The following is a 22987-nucleotide window of genomic DNA, read 5'->3' on the forward strand; positions in this document are numbered from 1 at the left end:
AGCAGGGCCAAGCTTACCAAAAACAGTTGTGTCAACATTTCATTTTACATAATTGAGAGCAAGGGATTTCCAAATTTGAGGAGGTCTAGGAGTCCGAGAGTGATTTGGAGCATTTTTAATGAAAGTATATTATTAAAATTGAATATAAAATAGAATCAAATATAACAGATATAGAGTTTTTTTTTATTATTAAATAAGACATATAGTACTTTTGTTAAGTCTTTTATGATCTTTCCCTATACTTTGAGTTGTTCAAAGAATTTTTATTTATTCATTTTGCAGTTTTAGCTTATTTTATGTTTTATGTTTTATTTTATTTTTTTATTAACACAATTACTTAAATAAAAATAAAAATGTACGCTTTTTTTTCTATAAATTGTATTGCAATTCATTCAAGACACTAGAGATGAGATAAATTCGTAAAATTATATTAAATAATTTTTTGTAAAAAGTATTCACAATAAAAGAATCCCAATCATATAATAATACTTTATAAGCATTATAATTAGGGGATAGAATATAAAATCTCTAAAGTTCAAAGCAATACTATAAATAATGTAATAATTAAAATTTTAAATATTGATTTTTAAACTTAAAAAATCTTAATTAATTCAATCAAAATATAAAAAAATATTAAAATGAAAAATTTCCTTCAAAAATAAAATAATGCAAAAATTTAAAAATTTTTAAATACTTAAATTCACAATATTAATATACGATAAACTTTCAATATTTAATGATATGATTAGATTCCCAAAAGTCATAATTAATTATAAATAAATATTAATTTTTTAAAAATAAAAATATCTTTGATTCAATACATATTTAATAACTATACAAAAAATTAATTTTTAAATTTATAAAATTAATGATATACAATAAATATAATTAATATAATTATTTTCTAATATTATAATTAATAATTATATAAAATATTAATTTTTAAATTTAAAAATATATTAATTGATCCAACCAAAATATTGATAAATAAGGAAAAAATTCAAAAATTTACTAAATAAATATAAATATGCATATAGATATAAAAATTCAAAATTGAAAAGAGAAAAAGGAAATTGATTTATTTTTTAATTTCCATTTCACCAGCGCATCCGCCTATCTACACTAGCTTAACAAAGAAGAGAATGCAAAGCTCTCATCTTCTCCATTTTCAAGGCGGTCCTATGGCAGAGAAGCAGCTGATCGTGGCCGTTGAAGGCTCCGCGGCCATGGGCCCCTTCTGGCAGACCATCCTTTCTGATTACCTTGAAAAGATCATCGGGTATTTTTGACGTGCTTGCTTAGTTCCTGTAAAAAAAAATGAACTTTTAATTTATATTGTGAACGTGACACTAGATAATTAGTTGTCCCTTTTTCTACGGCTATTTGATTACTGAACCAGTATTTAATATATAGTATAATAGTGCTTATACAAAGTGAAAGATGATAGGTTTTATCTTAATAGTTGTCCATCTATTAAGTAGATAGGCTTTATCTTAAAAAGTTAAAACTAAAACATATATAAAGAAATAGGTGGAGGTTTAAGGGTAATTAGTTCTTAAAAGATGGGAACAACAGATGAGGCAATGAAGGTGTCCTAGAGGACTATGTATGGAAAACCAGTCTCTTTTTGTGGAAGCGATATGCATCAATTAGATACACTATGCTCTCTGATGCATGACGATGCTGCAGTGCACACTGCAATTTACTCTTCTTTTAATAATTTGGAAAAAAAAAAAATTGGGCAACTCATGGAGTTATCAAGGGATGCTCATGTCTAATACATAATAAAAGTGGTGAAAAAGAGACTGCATTACAAGATTTCAATTTTGTGATAGATGAGTTCTGGTGAGCATACAATACCAATGTTTTGGAACAGGTTCTTCTGGAATGTAGATCATCATCGCATTTAGAATAGATGCGTGAACATGAAACATAGTGATCAGTACTGGAAGAAGCTTAAACTTAGGTATTATATTCATTGTAGAAATAGGAGTTTAGAGTTCTACAATTTGGGAATTCTATTATTATCATTCTATTAGATTTATTATTATTTTTCTAGTTTATTTTTATTTAGAATTCCTAATTACAATTTAATTAGGGTTTCTTTTTTAACAATTTGTAATCCTAGTAGTAATAAGATATGTTATTTCCATATAATATATAAATGTGTGAAGGGAGGGGGAACATTAATTTTTCCCAAATTATCCTTCATTATTTATAGCATTTACAAATGTATTTTTTTGTTATTTAATTTAATTTTAAAATTTATATAAATTTAAAATTCTTATAGCTTAAAATTTAATTATATATAATTTTAGAGTTTATATAAATCCCCTTACCTTAATTGGCACTTTATCTCATCACATAGGTGATGAGTTTCTGTCACCTGTAGTTCTTATTTTTGGGCCTTTTTTTTTCATATACAAAGTCCACCACCACTAAATTTAAATCCCTAATGGTTTTATATTTTGGTATAGCAACTTCAATAATTATGATGTAAGGTTCATAATGGGGATGTTGGCCATCTTGAGAACTTCTTTGTTAGCATTTGATGGATTAATATTAAATGGTATCAGCGTATGATTATTTAGTTCTGTTCAGGTCACATGTGTTTGGTCATATACACTAATAACCCTTGATCACTATGTGCAGGTCTTTTTGTGGTGGTGACTTAACTGGGCAGGTAATCTATTTTCACCTTGATGGAGTTATAACAATCATGATCCTATTACTGAAATCTTAAATTCAATCAAACACTATGGGGGAAATGAGTGGTCAAATCGTATATCTATACTCCTAGAGAACTTCAATAGATTTAAGAATAGTTTGGCATCTCTTAAGTTTTCTAAAGGGTCTTTTCTTGATTCTCTCTTCATATCGTCTTTTGTTAGTCTTCTTCCACCCTCGTTTTAGCAAGGTTTGGTTTGAACTGTTGGTCTTACCAAGTGGACGTCTCGATGGAAATATATATATATATATATATATATATATATATATATATATATATATATACACACCATGCATATAAATTACTTAGATGGAATAGGAGATTTTACCACCATTTTATTTTATGTGAATTCATTTCTAAGCTTTAATTGCATGGTTATTGCCTTGTAAATGTTCATATGTTGTCGTTTACGTGTTTAATTTTCTTTGTATGAAACACAGAAACCTTCACCTTCTAATAATGTCGAGCTCTCACTGGTCACATTTAATTCTCATGGATCTTATTCTGGTATGCCTTTTTCTTGATCCTTCTGATTCACCTTATAAAAATTATCTTTTGATTGATGGTAATATTGCATGTTGGCATCATCTACTTTTTTGGGGAATAAAATATAAAGCAGCATTTCTGCTTGCATTCATCTTTAATCTTCACTTGAAGCGTTTGCTTGGCCTGCACAAGGTTTTTTAGGGCTTTGTAGAGTTGAAATAGGATTACTTTTTTTTTTTTTTTTTAAGGAAAGAAATAGGATTACCTTGTTGATTTAGAATTAAGTTGTGAAACTAATTTCATTTTTGTAATTTTGGACTCCTCGTTTGAGTCAAAGTTCTAAAGAACTTCTTGCGCACATGATGGCATGTACTTGATGTTTGTACTTCAAACTTAAAATTTTTTTTCTTGTCTTTCGTTGATGCCCAGATTAAATTTTCCCACACAAAGAGAATCCTGATAAATCACAATAATTTTGAACATGCTTTCCATAATCTCCTTTAGTTTGAAAATTTTAGACAGTAAATGAAAAAAATGTTCGATTATTATTACATATTTCGATAATACTGTAGCTTGGTTTGCATTGATATTGCAACATGTTGGATCTGTAATTGTTCCTTAATAAATGCCATAGTGGTGTGAAATCTAAATCTCGATTTTGCTCTGCTGTACTTGGCTAATGAGCAAAGTGCAATTCTCTTTTTTATTATTCTTCATTTAGCTTGCTTAGTGCAACGGACTGGCTGGACAAGAGATGTTGACATCTTTTTACAATGGTTAGCAGCCATTCCTTTTGCTGGTGGTGGCTTCAATGACGCTGCAATTGCAGAAGGTCTTTCTGAAGCTTTAATGGTATGAAGTGTTTCATTCTATATTTTAGTCTTTTGAGTTCTTTTCTCTTTTAATTCCTATAGAAATTCGTTTGCCTTCCTATGTTGATGGTAGCCATTGCAATTTCTTTGCTTTCTTTTAAGGAGGAAAAGCTCAACTCAACAAAGTATTAGTCCCATTTTATTTTGAGTCAGTTATATGGATCATTTAATTTCATTCTACTTATTTTATCAGTACATTAGTAGAAGTATCTAATGCTACTAAAGCCTTTTTCAATGCTTTGACTAAAATCAGCCTAGATCTAACATTCACCTCCTTCACTCCTGTAATTAATATATATGGTTTTTTCTGTATTGGTGTTGTTGGTCTACCCTAAGCATGCCCCAATATTTCAATCACTCTCCTCTTAACTTGTCTTAATGGATGTGACTTGTGAGCTCTTTGTTGATTGTTCTATTGACTTAATGTGTACATGGTTTGGGACAGAGGTTTTGGAAGTTCTTTAGTTGTTGTTATCTTTATTGCTATTATCATTGATTGTAAAGTTGCATAGAAGTTGATTTGAAAATAGGGTTTAGCAATAGCCAACAAGTTAGATTTAATAACTTTATTATTCAATTGCAAAGTGTATTTCTCCGGTTTACTTTTTTTCGCTTCGTTCAGATGTTCCCTTATGCTCCAAATGGAAGCCAACCTCAACAAAATATAGATGGACAACGGCATTGTGTTCTTATTGCAGCAAGTAACCCTTATCCCTTGCCAACACCAGTCTATCGACCACGAATGCAAAATATGGAGCAAAGTCAATATATTGATCCACAAACAGAAAATTGCCTATCTGATGCAGAGACCGTTGCGAAATCATTTCCTCAAGTATGCTTATATTGTTTTCTTGGACTCTTGGTTAATTTACTAGTGGTAACTTCTCTCTTGAATGTTGCTCACCATCTGGTCACTGACCCCTAGTTTGCATTACAGTGCTCTGTTTCTCTATCTGTCATTTGTCCAAAACAGCTGCCAAAAATTAGAGCAATCTACAATGCGGTAAGAATGTTGATCTCTCTTTATCTCTCTCTCTCTCTCTTTCTCATGGTGATGGGGTTATAAATGAGCCAAGCCTTGAGCAGTGACTTGGCTTGACTCATTTGCTTTAATCCGAATTCAAGCCTGATTTTGAGGCTTGTTTGCTAAACATGATGAGTTTGAGCTCATTAATACTTAGCTCATTTAAGGTCGCAAGTTGACTAGTGAGTCAACTCCTTTCTAAACCCATGAACTAGCTTTTTTATAGGCCTGTGAGTCTAATTGTTAATCAATATATTATTATATATTAAATTAAATATATTGATTTTATTGGGATGTATTATTATTATTATTATTGAACCATTATAAGTAGGGATGAGCAGTTTTAGTTATAACTAATTGATTTGGTTCAACTAGATATTTTTTAGAATTTCAATTTTTCAATTTGATTAAGTTATTTTGCCAAATTTTTAAAGGTTTCTCTTATGTCTAGCCCATTAGCCTATACCCAAAACTTAGCATTTGAAGGCCCAAGCTTTCTAGTAATCCCATACTTTAAAAAAAAAAACAAAAAATTTTGATTTAGTTTATTCTATCTGGTTGGTTGGTTTGGTTAGTTGTAATAAGCTATTTGGTTTTCCTAGTTAGATTTGAAGCATAATCGACTAAATGCTCTCTCCTAATTGTCAAGCAATTAAATGATAAATAATATAATTATTAAATTAAAATTATGTTTAGATTGTAAAACTATATGAGATATAATGGTATGGTGACAACTATTTTTTAATTTAAAAATTATTTATAATACAATTAGATAATATTTTGTGATTGATTTTTTAAAAATCTAAACTATTTTTTAATTTAAAAATTATTTATAATGCAATTAGATAATATTTTGTGATTGATTTTTTTAAAATCTAACTCAGTCATTAAACTGATGAAGGTGAAGGGCTAACTAGTGGTTAAGCCAATATATTATTAAATAAATATTATAAAATTATAAAATTAACAATAATGCTTTATTACAGTCAATATTTTTATAAATTTTATAAATAATTATTAAAATAAATTTAGTTATGTTTTAATATGCAAATATTTTTGAAAAATTTGTTAATTAAATTTAAAAAATATATTTTGTTATTATATAAAGAAATACTTAAGATTAAAATTTTTATGATAACTAATTTATTTATATCATTGAACAAATTAATGAACTAAGATATTAGGTGTAAAAAGTAATTAGTAATATTTTTTTTTTTAAAAAAAACTAATCCTTTTGTAACTTAATTAAGAACACAATACAATGAATTAAAATTAATTGAATTCTATGAAATTTAAAACTAATATAAAGTAATAAATTATATACCTTATTAATATACAAGTAAAAGATTTAAAAACTTAATCAAGTAAATGATTAAATGAAACTTCACATAAAAAACTAATTAGAACCATTTTAGTAATTTATATAATATTAAATTTATATTTCTTGTATTATAATTGATTAATATTAATTGTAAATATAAATATATTAATAATTTAAATACTGAAAAATAAAAATTATAAATCCACGTGCAAGAGCATGGGCATTTCCCTAGTGCCGACTGATTAAGGATGGGTTATGGTTTAACACAATGAAATATTTTTATCTTAAGCCTAAGCCTATCCAATAAATTACCAGAGTTTGAATAAGTCTAAGATGAGCCGAGCTCAAGTTTTATACAAATCAAACAAGCTGAGTTCAAGCTTAAATATTTAAACTTGAATCAAGCTAAAGCTTTGAAAAGAAAATAAGAAGCCGAGTTTGAGCTATTCAAAGTGCCACACTACTTGTTTACACCCCTAGAGCTGGGTTATTAATTTATATTATGCAGCATGCATGAAGCTCTTGTCTAGTGTAGTCAGCGTCTCAATCGGCCTTCTCTTTGTTAACTCATTACTCTTTTAGCCTAGTCAGCATTATTCATTCGACCACTGACCACAGACTTGAGGATTCAACTGTTTGAATTTTGTGGAATTGTGGTAATGGATTCTTACATAGATGAAAGCACCGATTAAAACATAAACTTGTTTTTAAACCATGGACTTATAAAAGGATAAAGAAAAAAGGGGAACCAAGTATTGCATATAACGCTGTTGTATGCACTTATTATTTGGAAAATTCATGCAGATTACTAATGTTCTGCTCATTGATGACTAGGCGTCCTAATGATGCATCACTTTTTTCAATGTAGGGAAAACGGAACATCCGAGCAGCAGATCCAATAGTTGACAATGATAAAAATCCTCATTTTCTTGTTCTAATCTCTGAGAACTTCATGGAGGCGCGTGCTTCTTTAAGTCGTCCTGGAGTTGCGAATCTACCTTCTAATCAGAGTCCTGTACAAGCGGACGCCGCTTCAGTTACTTCTGCTGCAGGGCCAGCTGCATCAGGTTGTTTATGCAATTGTATCTACTTCTCAATTATTATTTTGATCGACTCTTTGCATGATTTGTTCATTTTCTTTTCTCAAACACATCATCTTCCTTGATTTTGTATAAGAAATAATGGGAAAAAAACTTCCATAATTAGCATTCTCGTCATGCTCTATTGTTGTAAACTTGAACTTTGTTTAGTCAGTAGCCTTAAAAATAGAGCATTTAGCTACTGAATACATACTTTGGTCTTTGTGACTTGAGACATAGGATTGGCTGTTTTAGTTGGGAGGCCGTCAGCTTGTTATCTATTAAATTTTGAGCCGTTGACATTGAAAGAAATACCATCAAGCATCCTATCATATTTTCAGCCATATTTAAGAAATTGAATGGGCTTTCCTCTGAAATTTATACTGCAAGATGATATCTTGTCAGTGCTGATCTGTAAATTGCAATTTGAAATGTTGACTATATAAACCATGGAATGAGTATTTTTCTAAGGCATTTAGATTATAATTGCAGGCTCATTAGATTACTGCCAATGTCAAATTCATGCTTTGATATTCTGCCTGGTTGATGTCTCCTGGTTGATTGCTCGATGCCTAACTTGTTCTTAAATTTTAGTGAATGGATCTATCTTGAACCGGTCACAAATTTCAGTTGCAAATGTTCCCACTGCGACTGTAAAAGTTGTAAGTATAATTATCCTCTGTTCTAATTTTCTCGTCTTATTATTGGGAAAATGGTTGCTTCTATAATGGCCTTGCTCATAAATTCATAACTTATGTGTACAGGAACCAACCACTTTAACTTCCATGGCACCTGGACCTGCTTTTTCACATATTCCATCTGCGCGTCCCACTTCTCAAGCAGTTCCAAGTTTGCAGACATCTTCACCGCCTACAACTACTCAAGAGATGATTACAGGTGGTGAAAATGTGCCAGACTTAAAACCGAGTGTCAGTGGGATGCCAGAGTCTGTACTTTCTGTGCCTCCTGGTGCAGCGAATGTTAGCATACTGAACAATCTCTCTCAAGCACGCCAAGTGATGAACTCTGCTGCTTTAACTGGAGGAACTACGATCGTTCTTCAATCAATGAAGCAGACTTCTGTTGCCATGCATATGTCAAATATGATATCCAGTGGCATGGCTTCTTCTGTACCTCCTGCTCAAAATGTTTTTTCATCAGGACAACCTAGTATTAGTTCAATAACAGGATCAGGAACAACACAAATTGCACCAAACTCTGGTCTTGGTTCATTCACTTCTGCAACTTCTAACATATCTGGAAACTCAAATCTTGGAATTTCACAACCCATGGGTAACCTTCAAGGAGGTGTTAGCATGGGTCCATCGGTACCAGGCATGAGCCAAGGAAATCTTTCAGGGGCACAAATGGTGCACAGTGGAAATGGCAAGAATCAGAATATGATGAGTGGTCTTGGTCCATCGGGTGTCTCTTCTGGAAGCAGCACCATGATTCCAACTCCAGGAATGCCTCAACAAGCACAAAGTGGGATGCAGTCTCTTAGTGTGAATAACAACTCAGCAGCTAATGTGCCATTGTCACAGCAGACAACAAGTGCTGTGCAACCAGCACAATCCAAATATGTCAAAGTCTGGGAGGTAAGTCAAGATGAAATTTTGTTAAAGATTTACGATGGATTTTCAGCATTCTGATGGCACTGTTCCAATTTTTTATCCTCAAATCAAGGATGGTGTCAGGCTTTTTGGCATGTTTATTCCTCCGTATTTCAAAAAGTTCTCCACTTTCTTACTATGGTAGACTATTGACTTTGGATATGCCACCTAACATCTTTCTCTTATACTTTCTCATACAGTATCTAACAAATTTGTTTGCTCACATATGTTAAACAAAATAATGTGCAGGCAACCTACTAAGCTGTCCGGAGCTTCTGGTCAGGTGGATAAGGGTGGGAGAGTTAGGATTGCACCTTGTACTGGAACTTATCAAACCCTTCCTCCCCCATCATTCCCCTCACCAAACCCACACACCAAAACAACCGGCCACCGCGCCCCGCCCCGCCCCCCCCTCCCTCACATATGTTAAACAAAATAATCTGCAGGCAACCTACTACCAAGCTGTCCTGAGCTTCTGGTCAGGTGGAGAAGAGGTGGGAGAGTTAGGATTGCACCTTGTATTAGAACTTATCAAACCCTTCCTCCCCCATCATTCCCCACCAACCCGCACAACCACCCCCACCCCCCACCCCCCTCTCCAAAAAAAAAAAAATCTATAAGTTTTACATTTTTAGAATAAGGAGTGAACTCAGTCCTATGTGGGAAAAAAAAAACAACACTATGCCTCTTTAAGATTAGTATAATCCCTTCTGCATTCCTGTTAATACTGACTTGCATTCTTTTGGAAATATCAAGACATCCTTGACCTAAAGCTAATGGGAGAAATTGCTAATGCTCCATTTAGAATAACCTCCTTCATCAAGTTGATGACATGCATTAGCTTTTCTCCTTTCCCCAACTGATCTCACTCAAAATTACATAGGCACTTGGTGATTGCTCACAGATTATAGTCCTCATTAATTGTTCCCAATCAGAACCAATTAGTATACATTTTCCTTGGTAATAGTGCCATCAAAACTGCCCTGGGTTAGTAAAAGCTAAAATGACCTAAAATGCAATGGGCCAATTTGACCATGTGTTGAACAGTGTCTTCTAGGCTCTGGTTTGTATTGTTGTTTGTAATTTCCTGTCAAAAATTTTCATCAATCATTGGTGAGGATTTTGAGCCTAATTGCTCGTCATCACTGCAAAGTATTGTACTAGTGAAAATACTTAACAATGAACTTTCATGCAGGGAAATTTGTCTGGGCAGCGTCAAGGACAGCCTGTCTTTATCACCAGATTGGAAGTATGTCTGAAACACGTGATAAATATTCATAATATGCCTCGTTATGATTGTAGTTATTGCATAGTACTGCTTTATTACTTCTTCATTGTTACCATTCCATGTACTCCAGCATTTCGTTTCTTTATGCATGAACCTTATGCCTGATTTATTTGTTACAGGGTTACAGGAGTGCTTCGGCTTCTGAGACGTAAGTTTGGAATTATAAAATTACTTCTACTAAAAATGGACTTGTATAGAAATTTCTGTTCTTAAAGTTGCTTTTACAACTTAGATTTTCATTGTTGAGACCAATATATTAGTTAGGCTTATTGGACAAAAAGATCTAAAACTTTTAGACTTTTCTTGATTGTTGCCAAAACTTGATTTTGTGTTTTATAGCCAAACCTTAATTAGTTGTCACAATAGTAGTCAAAATGACTAAATTAAATTTGAGAAAATAATAGTAAATTAAAATATGCTTCCTAAAGTTTTATTTAATTAATAAAATAGTCTATTAATTTAAATTTTATATTTGAATATTTTTATTTATAACATAAAATATATTTATAATATAAAATATATTTTAATTCATTTTTAATTGAAATTTTATACTAAAAAGTTATTTTTATTGATTAAAATATATTTTAATATAATCAACAATTCTATAATTACATAACAATAAAATAACCACAAAATAATCACATTGTAAATTTTTTTTTTTTCCAGTTATCAATTATGCAAAATAATCACATTTTCATGACTTGTATTTCTCCTACTTCCAATATTGTCTCCATAGATGGTATTTCTTCAACTTCCAATGGAGTCTCCAAAACGTGATGTTTTCTATTCCCTTAAGCTATTCATCTGTAACCATAGCAAAAGATAATTTGATTAAAGTTTCTAATTCAAATTCTTCAAGCTTAGGCTCCTCCACTTAAAGTTGCTTTGTTGAGTTCCGATGGTCCCTTTGTTCTTTACTTTTTCGTTTTTCAACTGCTAAGAGCTTGGTTGGACCTCCTATTGACAATGTTGTTCTATTGGAATAAAATTTGCTCATAATATAAAGGCATAAATTCTTGTTTCAGCAAATATTTCATCATAAATCATGTACAGACTAGTCCTTTCCCTTCCCATGTGTGTGTCTTCTCGTGTCACCACCATACTGTTGATTTTTAATGAACCAGATGGGCTCATAGTTATCTTCTTCCTCCAAATCTTTATTATAGATAATATTGCCCATGTGCAGGAATTGATTGATATATAGGGTCACCACGAGAAGCACCATCTCCTCGCATTCTTTTATCAACCCAATTACAATTTGTTTCAATTCCAAAAGCACCAAGATGATATGCAATTTCTTCAAAGCATCTATTTCAAAGCGTCTCTTTATATGCTCGAATCTAAGATTCATCTATTGCTCTAAATGTCACTTCCTTCGTCGCAACATTTTGTTCCCATGATAAATGGCTTTAGTTCCCTGATCACTGTTGCAAGAACTAATATAATCGCCTCCTCCATCAAGGTAAGCCATCTTGATGGGGGCGATTTTCCCGTCCTAATACCACCTGATGTAGTTTGAATCTCACAAAGAACACACACTCACAATACTCAAAGTATTGGGGAGAAATTCTCAATAGAATTTTATTAATCAAAATTCAAAAACTGAAAATACAAAGAATATACTATATTGGGCTATTTACAGAGATTTAATCACCAACACCTAATAGGAAAATAAATCTATTTTCTCAGAAGTTTAGATAAATTAAAACATAGTAGGAAATCTAGATAAAATAGGAAAATTTTAATCCTAGATAAAGTAGGAAATATAAATAACCATAGTTGTCAAATCGAGAATCAAAATCTTTATTTTATGAATCGAGAATGGAATTGAATTGTATGATTCAATAAAAATTCTTAAAATTAATTAAAAATGATATATGTTCTAAAAGTAAGTTAAAAAAAAATACAATGACATATGTTGATAAATAATTGTCATTTAGTTAATGAGAAAGATACTTTTATATCATGTGTTTTTATGTTATAAAATATGAATTCTTGAATTGTAGACAATGATTATCATTGTACACATAGTGAAAATCCTATTTAAATTTGAATAATAATTAAATAATAAAAAGGATAGCGAACTAAATTAAAAGGTCAATATAATGTCAGAATTTAACAACTATAATTAGAGAAGTATATTAACAAAAAGGAAAAAGAAAAGAGAAAGAAAACAAAAGAAGGAGAGGGAAAAGAATGGCCAGTGGAATAAAAAAATAGCTAAAGAAAGGTTTTATTTGCACTTTTCACTATAAAAAATGAAGTGAAATAATAAGGTTGCGTTTGACATTGTTGTTTTTTGTTTTTGGTAAAACGTGTTCGTCCAAATTGTTTCATTTATTTTTGTGATCACTTTTATAGAATCATTTCAAAAACGAAATAGAAAAAAGTAAAACATCAAAATCATGGTTTTTCTTTGAAGTTTTTAGTTTCTGCCTTTCAATCAAATTCTTCACTCTTCCCAAATATTTCTCTCTGTGATTACAACTTCATTACCCAATCACACTCTGTCACTTTCATCTTCCCAAATATTTCTCTGTGTGATTCATGGTTTCAAAAAACGGCCGTTATTTATAGGTTTTTTGGGCTGCCATGATTTTTACACCTGTTAAATTACGGGTTTTAAAAATTGTATCCATTACGGCCATTACGTAACCATTACGGCCATTACGTAACACCATTATCTGACCTACTTTGCATTTGCAGCTCTATTTCATATCTACTTCATCTCCATGGCTGGCTTCATTCATGTGAAAGTGAAATTGATCTGTTGTAGAGGGATTCTTTCTCTTTAACTTATTTAATTATTATGTTAAATGGCATATATTCTCTGTTTTTCTCTCTTTATTTTCAATTTTCACTAGCCATTTAATAGCCACATCATCACTTAAAGTCTTAACTTTCTCTTAAGTCTCAAGTCTCAGCCATTTTCTCTCAATTCTCAAACTCAACATTCTCCCTCTCTTTTTTTTTTTTTTTTATTTTTTTTTTTATCCTCAGCCACAATCAAATCTACTGAAGTGAGGGCCTTCAACTTCAATCCTCTACAAAGTTTTGAGTTTAAGAGCATCAAAAAATGAGTTATTGTTTATTTTCTCTGATTCTTAAAACTTTTTCTAATCACTTTTAGGTAAATACATAAATAATTAGAAAATAATATTAAAGAATTTAATAAATATATTTATGACTAATTAGTTCATACTAAATAAAAATAATGGATATATTAATAATATCAAAGAATTTAATGGATATATTAATGATGTATAAAAATAATGAACTTGATGTCTTTATTTAATATATTTATACTTATTATGTAGTTGTATATCTTAGTTTTAATTATATCTTTGAATATGTATGCATGTCATGAAATTTGCAAATTTTTCAAAAAAATTTGCATAACGAAAGGCTGTTACTCTTACTGTTATGTTAGGGCCGTTACAGGCCCATTGCCATTACTCGCGGCCATAATCACGATTTAAAATATGATATGATTACAACTTCATTACCCAATCACACTCTTTCACTTTCATAACTAGAAATTTATAACATATATTTTTCTTGGTTTCAGTGATCTAAATGGAAATCTATCAATATGTATGTTTCCCTAGAACATAAGAATACTTGATGATAGGTCTTGATGAGATGAAAGGAACAAAGCAGCGAATACTTAATGCTTTTTAAACATAAAGAAGATGAAGTACATGGTACCGTTTATAGTATATGTGAGATGAGGAAAAAAAAAGTAGGAGATGACGGTTTAAAAGTTGTTTATCAAAACTTGTCAACATCAAGTAAAAACTATTTTTGGTTTTAGTAAAATAAAAAACAAGAAAACACATGCGTTACCGGACATCTTGGTTTCAAATAACAACCATTATGCAATGCAATGGCCGTCATTTACAGGTTTTGGGAGGGTCCGTTACGCTATATACTGTTATTTACAGGCAAATCTGCAAATTTGAAGTTGCAGGTATAACGACCATTATAACTGTTACGTAACAGTAATGGTTGTTATGGCCTACTGCAATCACATGGAAACAATGTTATTTTGCTTCTCTTTTCTTTGTTTGCGTATTCTCTTTTCTATAACTACTATATCTCTCATACTCTATCAAATTTTCGCCCAAATTTCTCCTTTATTCTACAAATTCTCTCCCTTATTGTTTGCTAAGCTAAGATCCATGATTTCAAATCGCGGTTGTGTTCACAGTAGCAATCGTGAGTGATGGAAACAGGCTTGTAACGGCCATAACGTAATGGTAACAGCTTGGCACTATACAAATTTTTTTGAAAAATTTACAAAATTCATAAAATGACTATATATTGGTAGATATAAGTAAAACTAAGATACAGAACTATATAATAAGCAAAAATATATCAAATAAAGATATTAAATTTATCATGCTTAGACATCATTAGTATTAATAATTTATAGATAGAATAGAGATATTTAATGATGATCTTAACTTAGCAAATAATGAGAGAATTTGTTTAAGATAGGAGAAATTTGAGTGAAATTTTGAGAGAATATGAGAGATATAGTAGCTGTGAAAGAGAGAATACGCAATAAAGAAAAGAGAAACAAAATAACACTGTTTCCATGTGATTGCAGCAGGCCATTACCATTGCATAACAGTAAATAACGATCATTACTATTACATAATGGTCGTAATGGCTATTTACTTTGCAACTCTAGATTTGCCAATAAATAATGGTGTATCGCATTACGGACCCTCCCAAAACCTGTAAATAATGGTCGTTAGATTATGTAACGGCCGTCATTTGAAACCATGCTAAGATCATCATTAAATATCTCTACTTTAGTTATAAATTGTTTAATACTAATGATGTCTAAACATGATAGATTTAATGGCTGTAGTTGATGTATTTGTGTTTGTTATATAGTTGTGTAACTTAGTTTTATTTAAATCTAGTCATTTTATGAACTTTGTGAATTTTTCAAAAAAATTTGGATAGGGCTAGGCAATTACTATTATGTTACGGCCGTTATAGGCCTATTTTCGTTACCTGCGACTGTGACCGTGAATGCGATCGCGACCATGATGTGAAACCATGCCGAACATACCCTAAAATTTGAGACTATAGGCTCTAACAACCCTCTAGAAACAAAAAAATCAACAGAATCAGTAGATTCATATTCCCTAATAGATTCAAATCTATAGGACGGGAAATCAAATCGAATCCTAACTAATCCTAAATAAAAAAGGAAAATTAGAAACATTTCCTAATTGAAATAAGAAAGCACTTAAAACTAAATCTGCAGCTATACTTTTATAAAATTGCAAGTTAAAATGTGTTAGCACATTTAGGGACATGCTTGGACTATTTTGGAACACGCCCAAAAAAATAAGCCTCTGATCAGTTGCAAAACATTCATATATATCATGATTGTGGAGAAGACTATATTTAAAATCAGGTTTAGTTTTAAGAAAATTTAACATGGAAATTGCTTGAAGTTGATGGTGAGATGTGAGTTTTATCCTGGAACATTGAGAGTGGGTTGGTGTCCAAGCATCAAACTCATGTTTCAGAATATTTTCCATCATTTTGGTGTGTCCAGCATCCATACCCTTCTTCATATCCAAGTGTCAGACATTATTACTTCAGTGTTAAATGAAGGGCCCAGGTAATGTAGATTTTATGGATGTGTCCTCTCTAGGAATAATGACCTTCCTATGTTTAGGTTTGAGAATACCTTAAACCCCATGCTATGCTGAAATAAAACCAATCATATTATATGTATTAATGTTGCTAAAATTAAACCATTTGCTAAACAAAATCAAACTAGTTTTTTCTTTAGATAAAACTACTGATTATGGTAGAACTATTTATTTAAACTTTGTAGCTGTATAAAAATGACTAGTTGTTAGGTGTCAATTAGTTACAATTATGGTGGGCAGCTAGATAAACCTAATTGAAGGATAATGTACTATTTTCTCAGGTTTTGAATTATTGCAGATGTTATGATCTATTTCCTGCAGCATAAGTTGTGATTGTTGGATTTTCTCACAGTAAATTCACAAAGAAAACAGAGGTTCTCTACCTCACATAACATAAGATTAAAATTGTAGAATTAACGCACACATTTCATTAGACTAGGCTACTTATATAACAACAAAAGTAGTACAAAAAACATGGTCCATAGTTACTACAACAAGTTTCAACTTAATTCTTTCTAATCAATCTCCTTAAATCAAGGAAAGATATACATTTGCACCTAACAAGTTTGACAGCACAATTTAAGGATTAAAAAATGGAAAAAAAAATGATCTTCATATCTTCTAGAAAAATCTCAATACTGCAACACTCCTTGTGATTTTTCTTGAAGACTCAAAACTTTACTTTTAACTCTTTAAATTTGGATTTAGATCATTTATTTTGTAAGAAACCAGCTCCACAAAACAATTCTTCTCTGCCTCTTTAATTGGATGAAACTTCTCTTGCTTAATTCTCCTATGCTTTGTATGACTTCTTGCAACTGAAACAAAATAATTTTTGCTGCCGGAAGCATAAGAAAGTTCAACTTGCTTTGCTAAATTCTTCTTGGACCAAATAACTTGATTTGCTTTGAGGCTGCAACCATTCTTCTACCCTTGTCATTTGGAAATTTTACCGCTGGTTTAACCTTCTTGAACTCTCCTTGATTTCATTGCAGTGAACATTTAATTTTGAGCCTTTAACATCAAAAATAGCATCAGAAATAACTACTTTGCATTGCCCTTCTTTTGTTTCAACACCTGTAGAATGACTTTTCTGTACTGAATTTTTCTTTTCATTTTCACCTTTATCACAAGTAGGTATTTCTTTAGCTTCAGCACTAAATATATCAGATTTCAAATTTAAAATAAAATTATTATTCTTCAATCTTGCTTCAGCAACCTTATAGTCACGTGAGTTATAAATGGAACACAAATCCCTTTTAAATACCACATAATATCCCTTCTTTATCATTTGTGCAACACTAAGAAGATTTTGATCAAGCTTTAGAATAAATAATACATCAGAAATGAGCTTCATACCTTTCTTTGTCTAAAGTGAAATTGAACCTCTTCCTTCAGCTTCTACGATTTCTCCATTTCCCATTCTCACTTTAATCTTAACAGATCTATCCAAAAAGTTGAAAAAACTTGCATCATTGGCCATGTGATTTGTACAGCCACTGTCAACATTCCAAATATACTTCTCTAGTGACTTACAAACTTGAGATGCAAAAAATAAAGATTCTTCAGCTTCTTGTTGATCTTCAATGAAATTGGCTGGTTGAGCATGTTGTTGTTGAGATTGATTTTGCTTTGCTTTGCAAAATTTTTCAATGTGACCTTGCTTCTTGCAAAAATTGCATTGAGCCCTTTTCCAGCATTTATCTTCACTATGATTTGTCTTCCCACAAGTGCCACAAGGTGGAAAATTTTTTTTCCCACTACCATATCTATTTTTAGCTTCATTCTCCTTTGTGTTTGATGAAGCTTTTCCTTTGTTCTTGGCTTGGAAAGCTTTGAAGGCTCCTTTAGTAACTTCTTCATTTCTTATTGAAGTTTTTTGCTCTTAAGTCTGAAGTTTGCTAATTAACTTTGCAATTATGAGTCTCTTTAAGTCACATGACTCTTCAATTGCAAAAATTTTTGCTTCAAACTTGTTTGGCAAAGAAATCATAATCTTCTCCACAACTTTTCCATCTGGAAAATCTTCTCCAAAAAGCCTTATTTAATTCACAATTTCCATTAGTTTGGCAGAAGTTTTTGACAGATTCATCATCCTTCATTTTGAGCATCTCGAATTCTCTTTTAAGAGTGAGCAATCTGACTGATCTCACCCTCTCACTCCCTTGGAACTCTTTTTTAAGCTTGTCCCAAGCTTCGTTGGCTGTTTGGGCACCAACTATTCTTGGAAAGATAGAATCTGAAACAGCTTGATGAATGAAAGTTAAAGCCTTGTGTTTCTTGGCACATTCATCACTATGATATTTGATTTGCGCCAAGGTTGGATTTGGTGGCAAAGGTGCTGGATCTCTTCCAGTGTCTACTACATCCCACAAGTCATGAGCTCTAAAAAATGTTGTCATTTTTATAGCCCCAAAATCATAATTCTCACCTATAAAAAGGCATTTTGTAGATAACCTCTCAATTTTTTTTTTTCTTGTTAAATAACTCTCAAATCTCTCTTAAAAAACTCACAAAGATAGACACAGGGCCCTTAAGATAGAAGCTTTAATACCATTTGTTGGATTTTCTTCTGATACCATTGGTTGGATTTTGTCACAGTAAACTCACAAAGAAAACAGAGGTTCTTTACCTCACACAACACACAATTAAAATTGCAGAATTAACACACACATTTCATTAGATTAGGCTGCTTATATAGCAGCAAAAGTAGTACAAAAAGCAGGGTCCATAGTTACTACAACAAGTTTCAACTTACTTCTTTCTAATCAATCTCCTTAAATCAAGGAAAGACATACACTTGCACCTAACAAGTTTGACAGCATAATTTAAGCATTACAAAATGTAAAAAAAAAAATGATCTTCATTTCTTCTAGAAAAACAGTGATGGTGTGTTGAAGGTTTAGCATCCTAATGCCATGCTCCATTAAACTGCTCAGTGACTTCCTATAATTTTTTAAACTGACTGATAATAGATAATTAGTGCAGTGGGTGTCTTATTATCATAAAAACTGATTTTACAATTTTACTATTTATGACGCTTTGCATTGAAAGTTGGGTGATAAAGGAATGTGAATATGGTGGATGTGAGTGTGCTAAGATAGATCTGTGGAAATACAATAAAAGATTTTATTTATACTTAGGTGGAAGTGGTACACATTGAGGATGAGTTGAGTGAGGAGCAATAAAGATAGTTTGCCTGCATCCAACATAGATTGGTGGATCCACCAATACAAGATATTAGGAAATGGGAACATCCAAGTTATTGGAGTGAAGACAACGGGAGGTATATAGCTGACATGGGGTGAAATACTCAGGAAGGATTTAGAATGTGATGATAATTGAGTAGAATGGAGGCTGACTCAACAACATTAAGATTGAAGCAGACTTGAAGAGATAAATTATTTATTGTTCTTGATCTCAAGCTTCCTATGAACTGTTCAAATAGAAATCCTCAAAATTCTTTGATGTTTTTAGTGTCTATATGACCTGTGTTACATGAGGTTGATAGATTCGATTTTGACCACTTTATAGCTTCATAGTACACCTTTACTATTATAATAATTATTGTTAGCAAATACTATTACAACTAGCTACAACACTCAACTTATAGTGGATGACCTTATTGTGTATGACCTCCAATCAAAAGTCACAAGTGCAGAATCCTTTCAAACCTACCATTCATCTTCGTTCTGTACACCATAATGAACAGAGTGGCAAGGTTCATTCTGTATTGGGTTATGTTTGTGTATCCCTTCACCTTCATGCTTGTCTCAACTGTTTTGAATTCCTTTGCGGCAAGCTCGCACAATATGCAAACCCATGTACACGGGAAAAATAAGTATTCAAATGGTTGATGATTTCTCTGGTGCGCTTCTCAGGCTTGCTTCAAACTGGCCACCAACAATGCAAATAGTTCGGCTTATATCTCAGGACCTTATGAACAACAAGTAAGCACTGTATTCCTGTCTGTCTTGCATTTCTTTACTCAATTGTGTCAATCTAGATTTGTTGTATTTCTGATCCATTCTGATATTCTTTTATTTATATAGGCAATATGTTGGGAAGGCTGATTTTCTAGTATTTCGGGCAATGAATCAGCATGGATTTCTTGGACAACTTCAAGAAAAGAAGCTTGTAAGTTGCCCGAGTGCTTAGATCCCTTTTAGCCCTCCTGGGCTTGGCAATAGCCTAATTTCTTAGATTATTATATTTTCTCATTTTTTTACAGTTGTTTGAAGCCATACTTCACTTTTCCCTCTACAATCATCATTAACTTTAGTTGTATGATTTTCATGAAAGAATTTGGAATTCTAATGTTCTGTTTTGCTTATTACAATTCCACTAAAGACTTAATTGTTATAGTGAACTGGAAGCGAAGGATAACAATAGTAATAATGAATGCATTTTGTATGATATTAGTGTTTATAAATAACTAGATCAGGGGAGCATGGTATTAGGGAATTGTCTCAAATTCTTTACTCTCATGTTCCAGTAATGGTCGTAATGATCATGAGTGCCTTTCTCCACCTTCTTCTCATCCTCTTTTCCTTTTTTATTTGTCTTTGAAAAGTGTTTGTTAGTCTTGTCTGTGGATGGAGAGAGCTGGTATGGCTTGGGAACTCATCTTGTGGGACTTGCAAAATAATGAGGCTTGGACAAAGGAATTTTTCCCTTGGCAGGTTGCACCTTGCCTATCATTTTTTCGGGGTATGGACTTGGGACTTTGAACTTTGGCCCGGCTCACTTGACTGTGTGATGTTACAATAAAATAATTAAGTTATAATAAAATATATGGGGCCAGGGCAAAAGCCTAAGCCTGCTCCACTAGGCTATTTGTAGAGCTGGGCTTCAGTTTATGTCAAGCCCAATCCAGAATTGAGTGATCAAGATGAGTAAGTTAATGCAAAGGCATAATCTGCTGTCTTGTTCTGATAATTTCTGCAATTTTGCTTTATTTTTCAACTAGGGTTCCTTGCTGGGTTAAATTTTTTGTGTGCTACTTTATAGGGTGAATGCTCAGACAAGCATGAAAATTGCTGCTGTTATATTCTAGCATGGGATGAATTGAGAATCCTGGGGATATAAGGGCATCCTTTGCCTAGTTTTCGCTGGTTGAAAACCTGCTTATCTAGTTAGTTGAGCAAAATAAGAGGAGCCAATTATTCTTACAATACACTATTGCATATACTTCTGCTATTACTTTAGAGTTGAAATTACTTAAGGTAAATCAGCACATAAATCCTAAACTTGGATGCTCTTTGCAAATTTGGCCAAAACCTCATAAATAAATTGTGTCCACAACTTCCTTTATTGCAATCAATCCCCTTCAGGCTTGTTTTGGACTTCTTGTAGTAATTCAATTTTGCAACTCACTATGGAAGTCGTGGTCTGAATTTGTTATTTCCAAATTTTTGGCAAGTTGCATACAAATCAAAGGCCAGGATGTATTGATACTGCCCAGGTTCTAAGAAAAGAAAATAAGAACCTTGTGAAACTAATACTCAAGTTCCAGCAATTGTTTCATGACCCTTTTATCTAGTTTTCGTTATATCAATCTTGTTTCCTGTTTGGTGTGAAAACATGGACTTTATCTTTATTTAGTGGAATTTTCTTGTGTTTAATGTCAATCTTAATTTCCCAAGTGTGCAGTCATCCAATTGCCATCACAGACATTACTGCTTTCTGTTTCAGACAAAGCCTGCCGCTTGATAGGGATGCTCTTTCCTGGGGTAAGATGTTCTACACCTTTTCCTATATCTGCAGGATTGATAAGTTCTTCTAAAATTTACAGAAGCTACAGCCTATATTAGGAGCCTTCTTTTTCAGTGTGCTTCATTGTTATTAGGTATAATGAGCATGCAAAAATATGTAGTCAGTGAATACGACATTTTAATTTACCTAATATTTATGTGGAACCAGGATATGGTTGTGTTTAAGCCTCAAATATCCAGTCAGCAGCAACAAATGCAGCAGCAGCATCACCAGCAGATGCCACCGCAGCAGCATCCACAGCAACAACTCTCACAGCTTCAACAACAACAACAACAGCTTCAACAGCAGCAGCAGCAGCTTCCACCGTCGCAGCAGCAGCAGCTGCAGCCGTCGCAGCAGCAGCAGCAGCTTCAGCCGTCGCAGCAGCAGCAGCAGCAGCTTCCGCAGTTTCAGCAGCAACTTCCCCAGCAGCAAGAATTGGTTGGGACGGGAATGGGTCAGGCATACGTTCAAGGTCCAGGACGGTCTCAATTAGTTTCTCAGGGACAAGTTTCATCACAAGGGCCAACAAACATGCCTGGAGGTGGCTTTATGAGTTAAAAAGAAAATCAATTAATTGGGAGCAGAATGCATCAGTGTTAAAAAAAAATTTAAAAATAAATAAATAAAAAAACACCTGAGCAATTATATTGACCTCTTGGATCTCTTAGACTAGTAATTTTATCAACAGGGGTTTAAAATCTATTTATGGTTACATGTAAAATAATGATATTATCGAATCTGGCCTTCCTTTCTATTTATCAGCAAACACCTTGTGCATATGATCTGTCTTTTATTTTTTGTTTAGTTATTTGGTCTCTAACTTAATATGAAGAAATTCTGATAACTTAGGTACCATGAATGAAATTGTCTATAACATTCATCTTTATGCAGCTTTGCAACTCAGTAATTATTGGGATTAAAAGATGGGACTTCTTAAGTCAGAGCGCTTCTCTTGAACTGAATATAAGCACTGAATGGTTATTATTCCTTTATATTAAGCAATCTTTTAATTAGTGAATGGCAAACATATACTAATTTTTATGTATTTAATTACATATATGGAATATTTAAGTATAATATGAAAGATATATTAGTGTTAAATCATATAAAATAAATCAAATTATTTATATGATAAATT

General features: G+C 32.2%; 1 protein-coding gene across 1 annotated transcript; it reads left to right on the plus strand.

Annotated features, from left to right (window-relative positions):
* Positions 1–1099: 1099 nt before the first annotated feature.
* Positions 1100–22628, plus strand: LOC131175565 (mediator of RNA polymerase II transcription subunit 25-like). The gene is made up of 15 exons (XM_058140200.1): positions 1100–1279; positions 2653–2683; positions 3169–3235; positions 3936–4066; positions 4709–4918; positions 5024–5089; positions 7300–7498; positions 8105–8172; positions 8275–9108; positions 10319–10372; positions 10531–10559; positions 19974–20042; positions 20145–20229; positions 21738–21824; positions 22015–22628. The coding sequence occupies exons 1-15, from the start codon at positions 1143–1145 to the stop codon at positions 22405–22407; spliced, it is 2460 nt and encodes an 819-aa protein (XP_057996183.1). The 5' UTR covers positions 1100–1142; the 3' UTR covers positions 22408–22628.
* Positions 22629–22987: the final 359 nt, after the last annotated feature.

This window comes from Hevea brasiliensis, chromosome 17, assembly GCF_030052815.1.
Source record: "Hevea brasiliensis isolate MT/VB/25A 57/8 chromosome 17, ASM3005281v1, whole genome shotgun sequence".
Classification (NCBI taxonomy): domain Eukaryota; kingdom Viridiplantae; phylum Streptophyta; class Magnoliopsida; order Malpighiales; family Euphorbiaceae; genus Hevea; species Hevea brasiliensis.

Coding starts and splice junctions, on each gene's coding strand:
- LOC131175565 (XM_058140200.1), top strand. CDS start 1,143: ATGCAAAGCTCTCATCTTCTCCATTTTCAAGGCGGTCCTATGGCAGAG. Junction 1,280..2,652: donor TACCTTGAAAAGATCATCGG/GTATTTTTGACG, acceptor CACTATGTGCAG/GTCTTTTTGTGGTGGTGACT. Junction 20,043..20,144: donor CAGGACCTTATGAACAACAA/GTAAGCACTGTA, acceptor TTATTTATATAG/GCAATATGTTGGGAAGGCTG.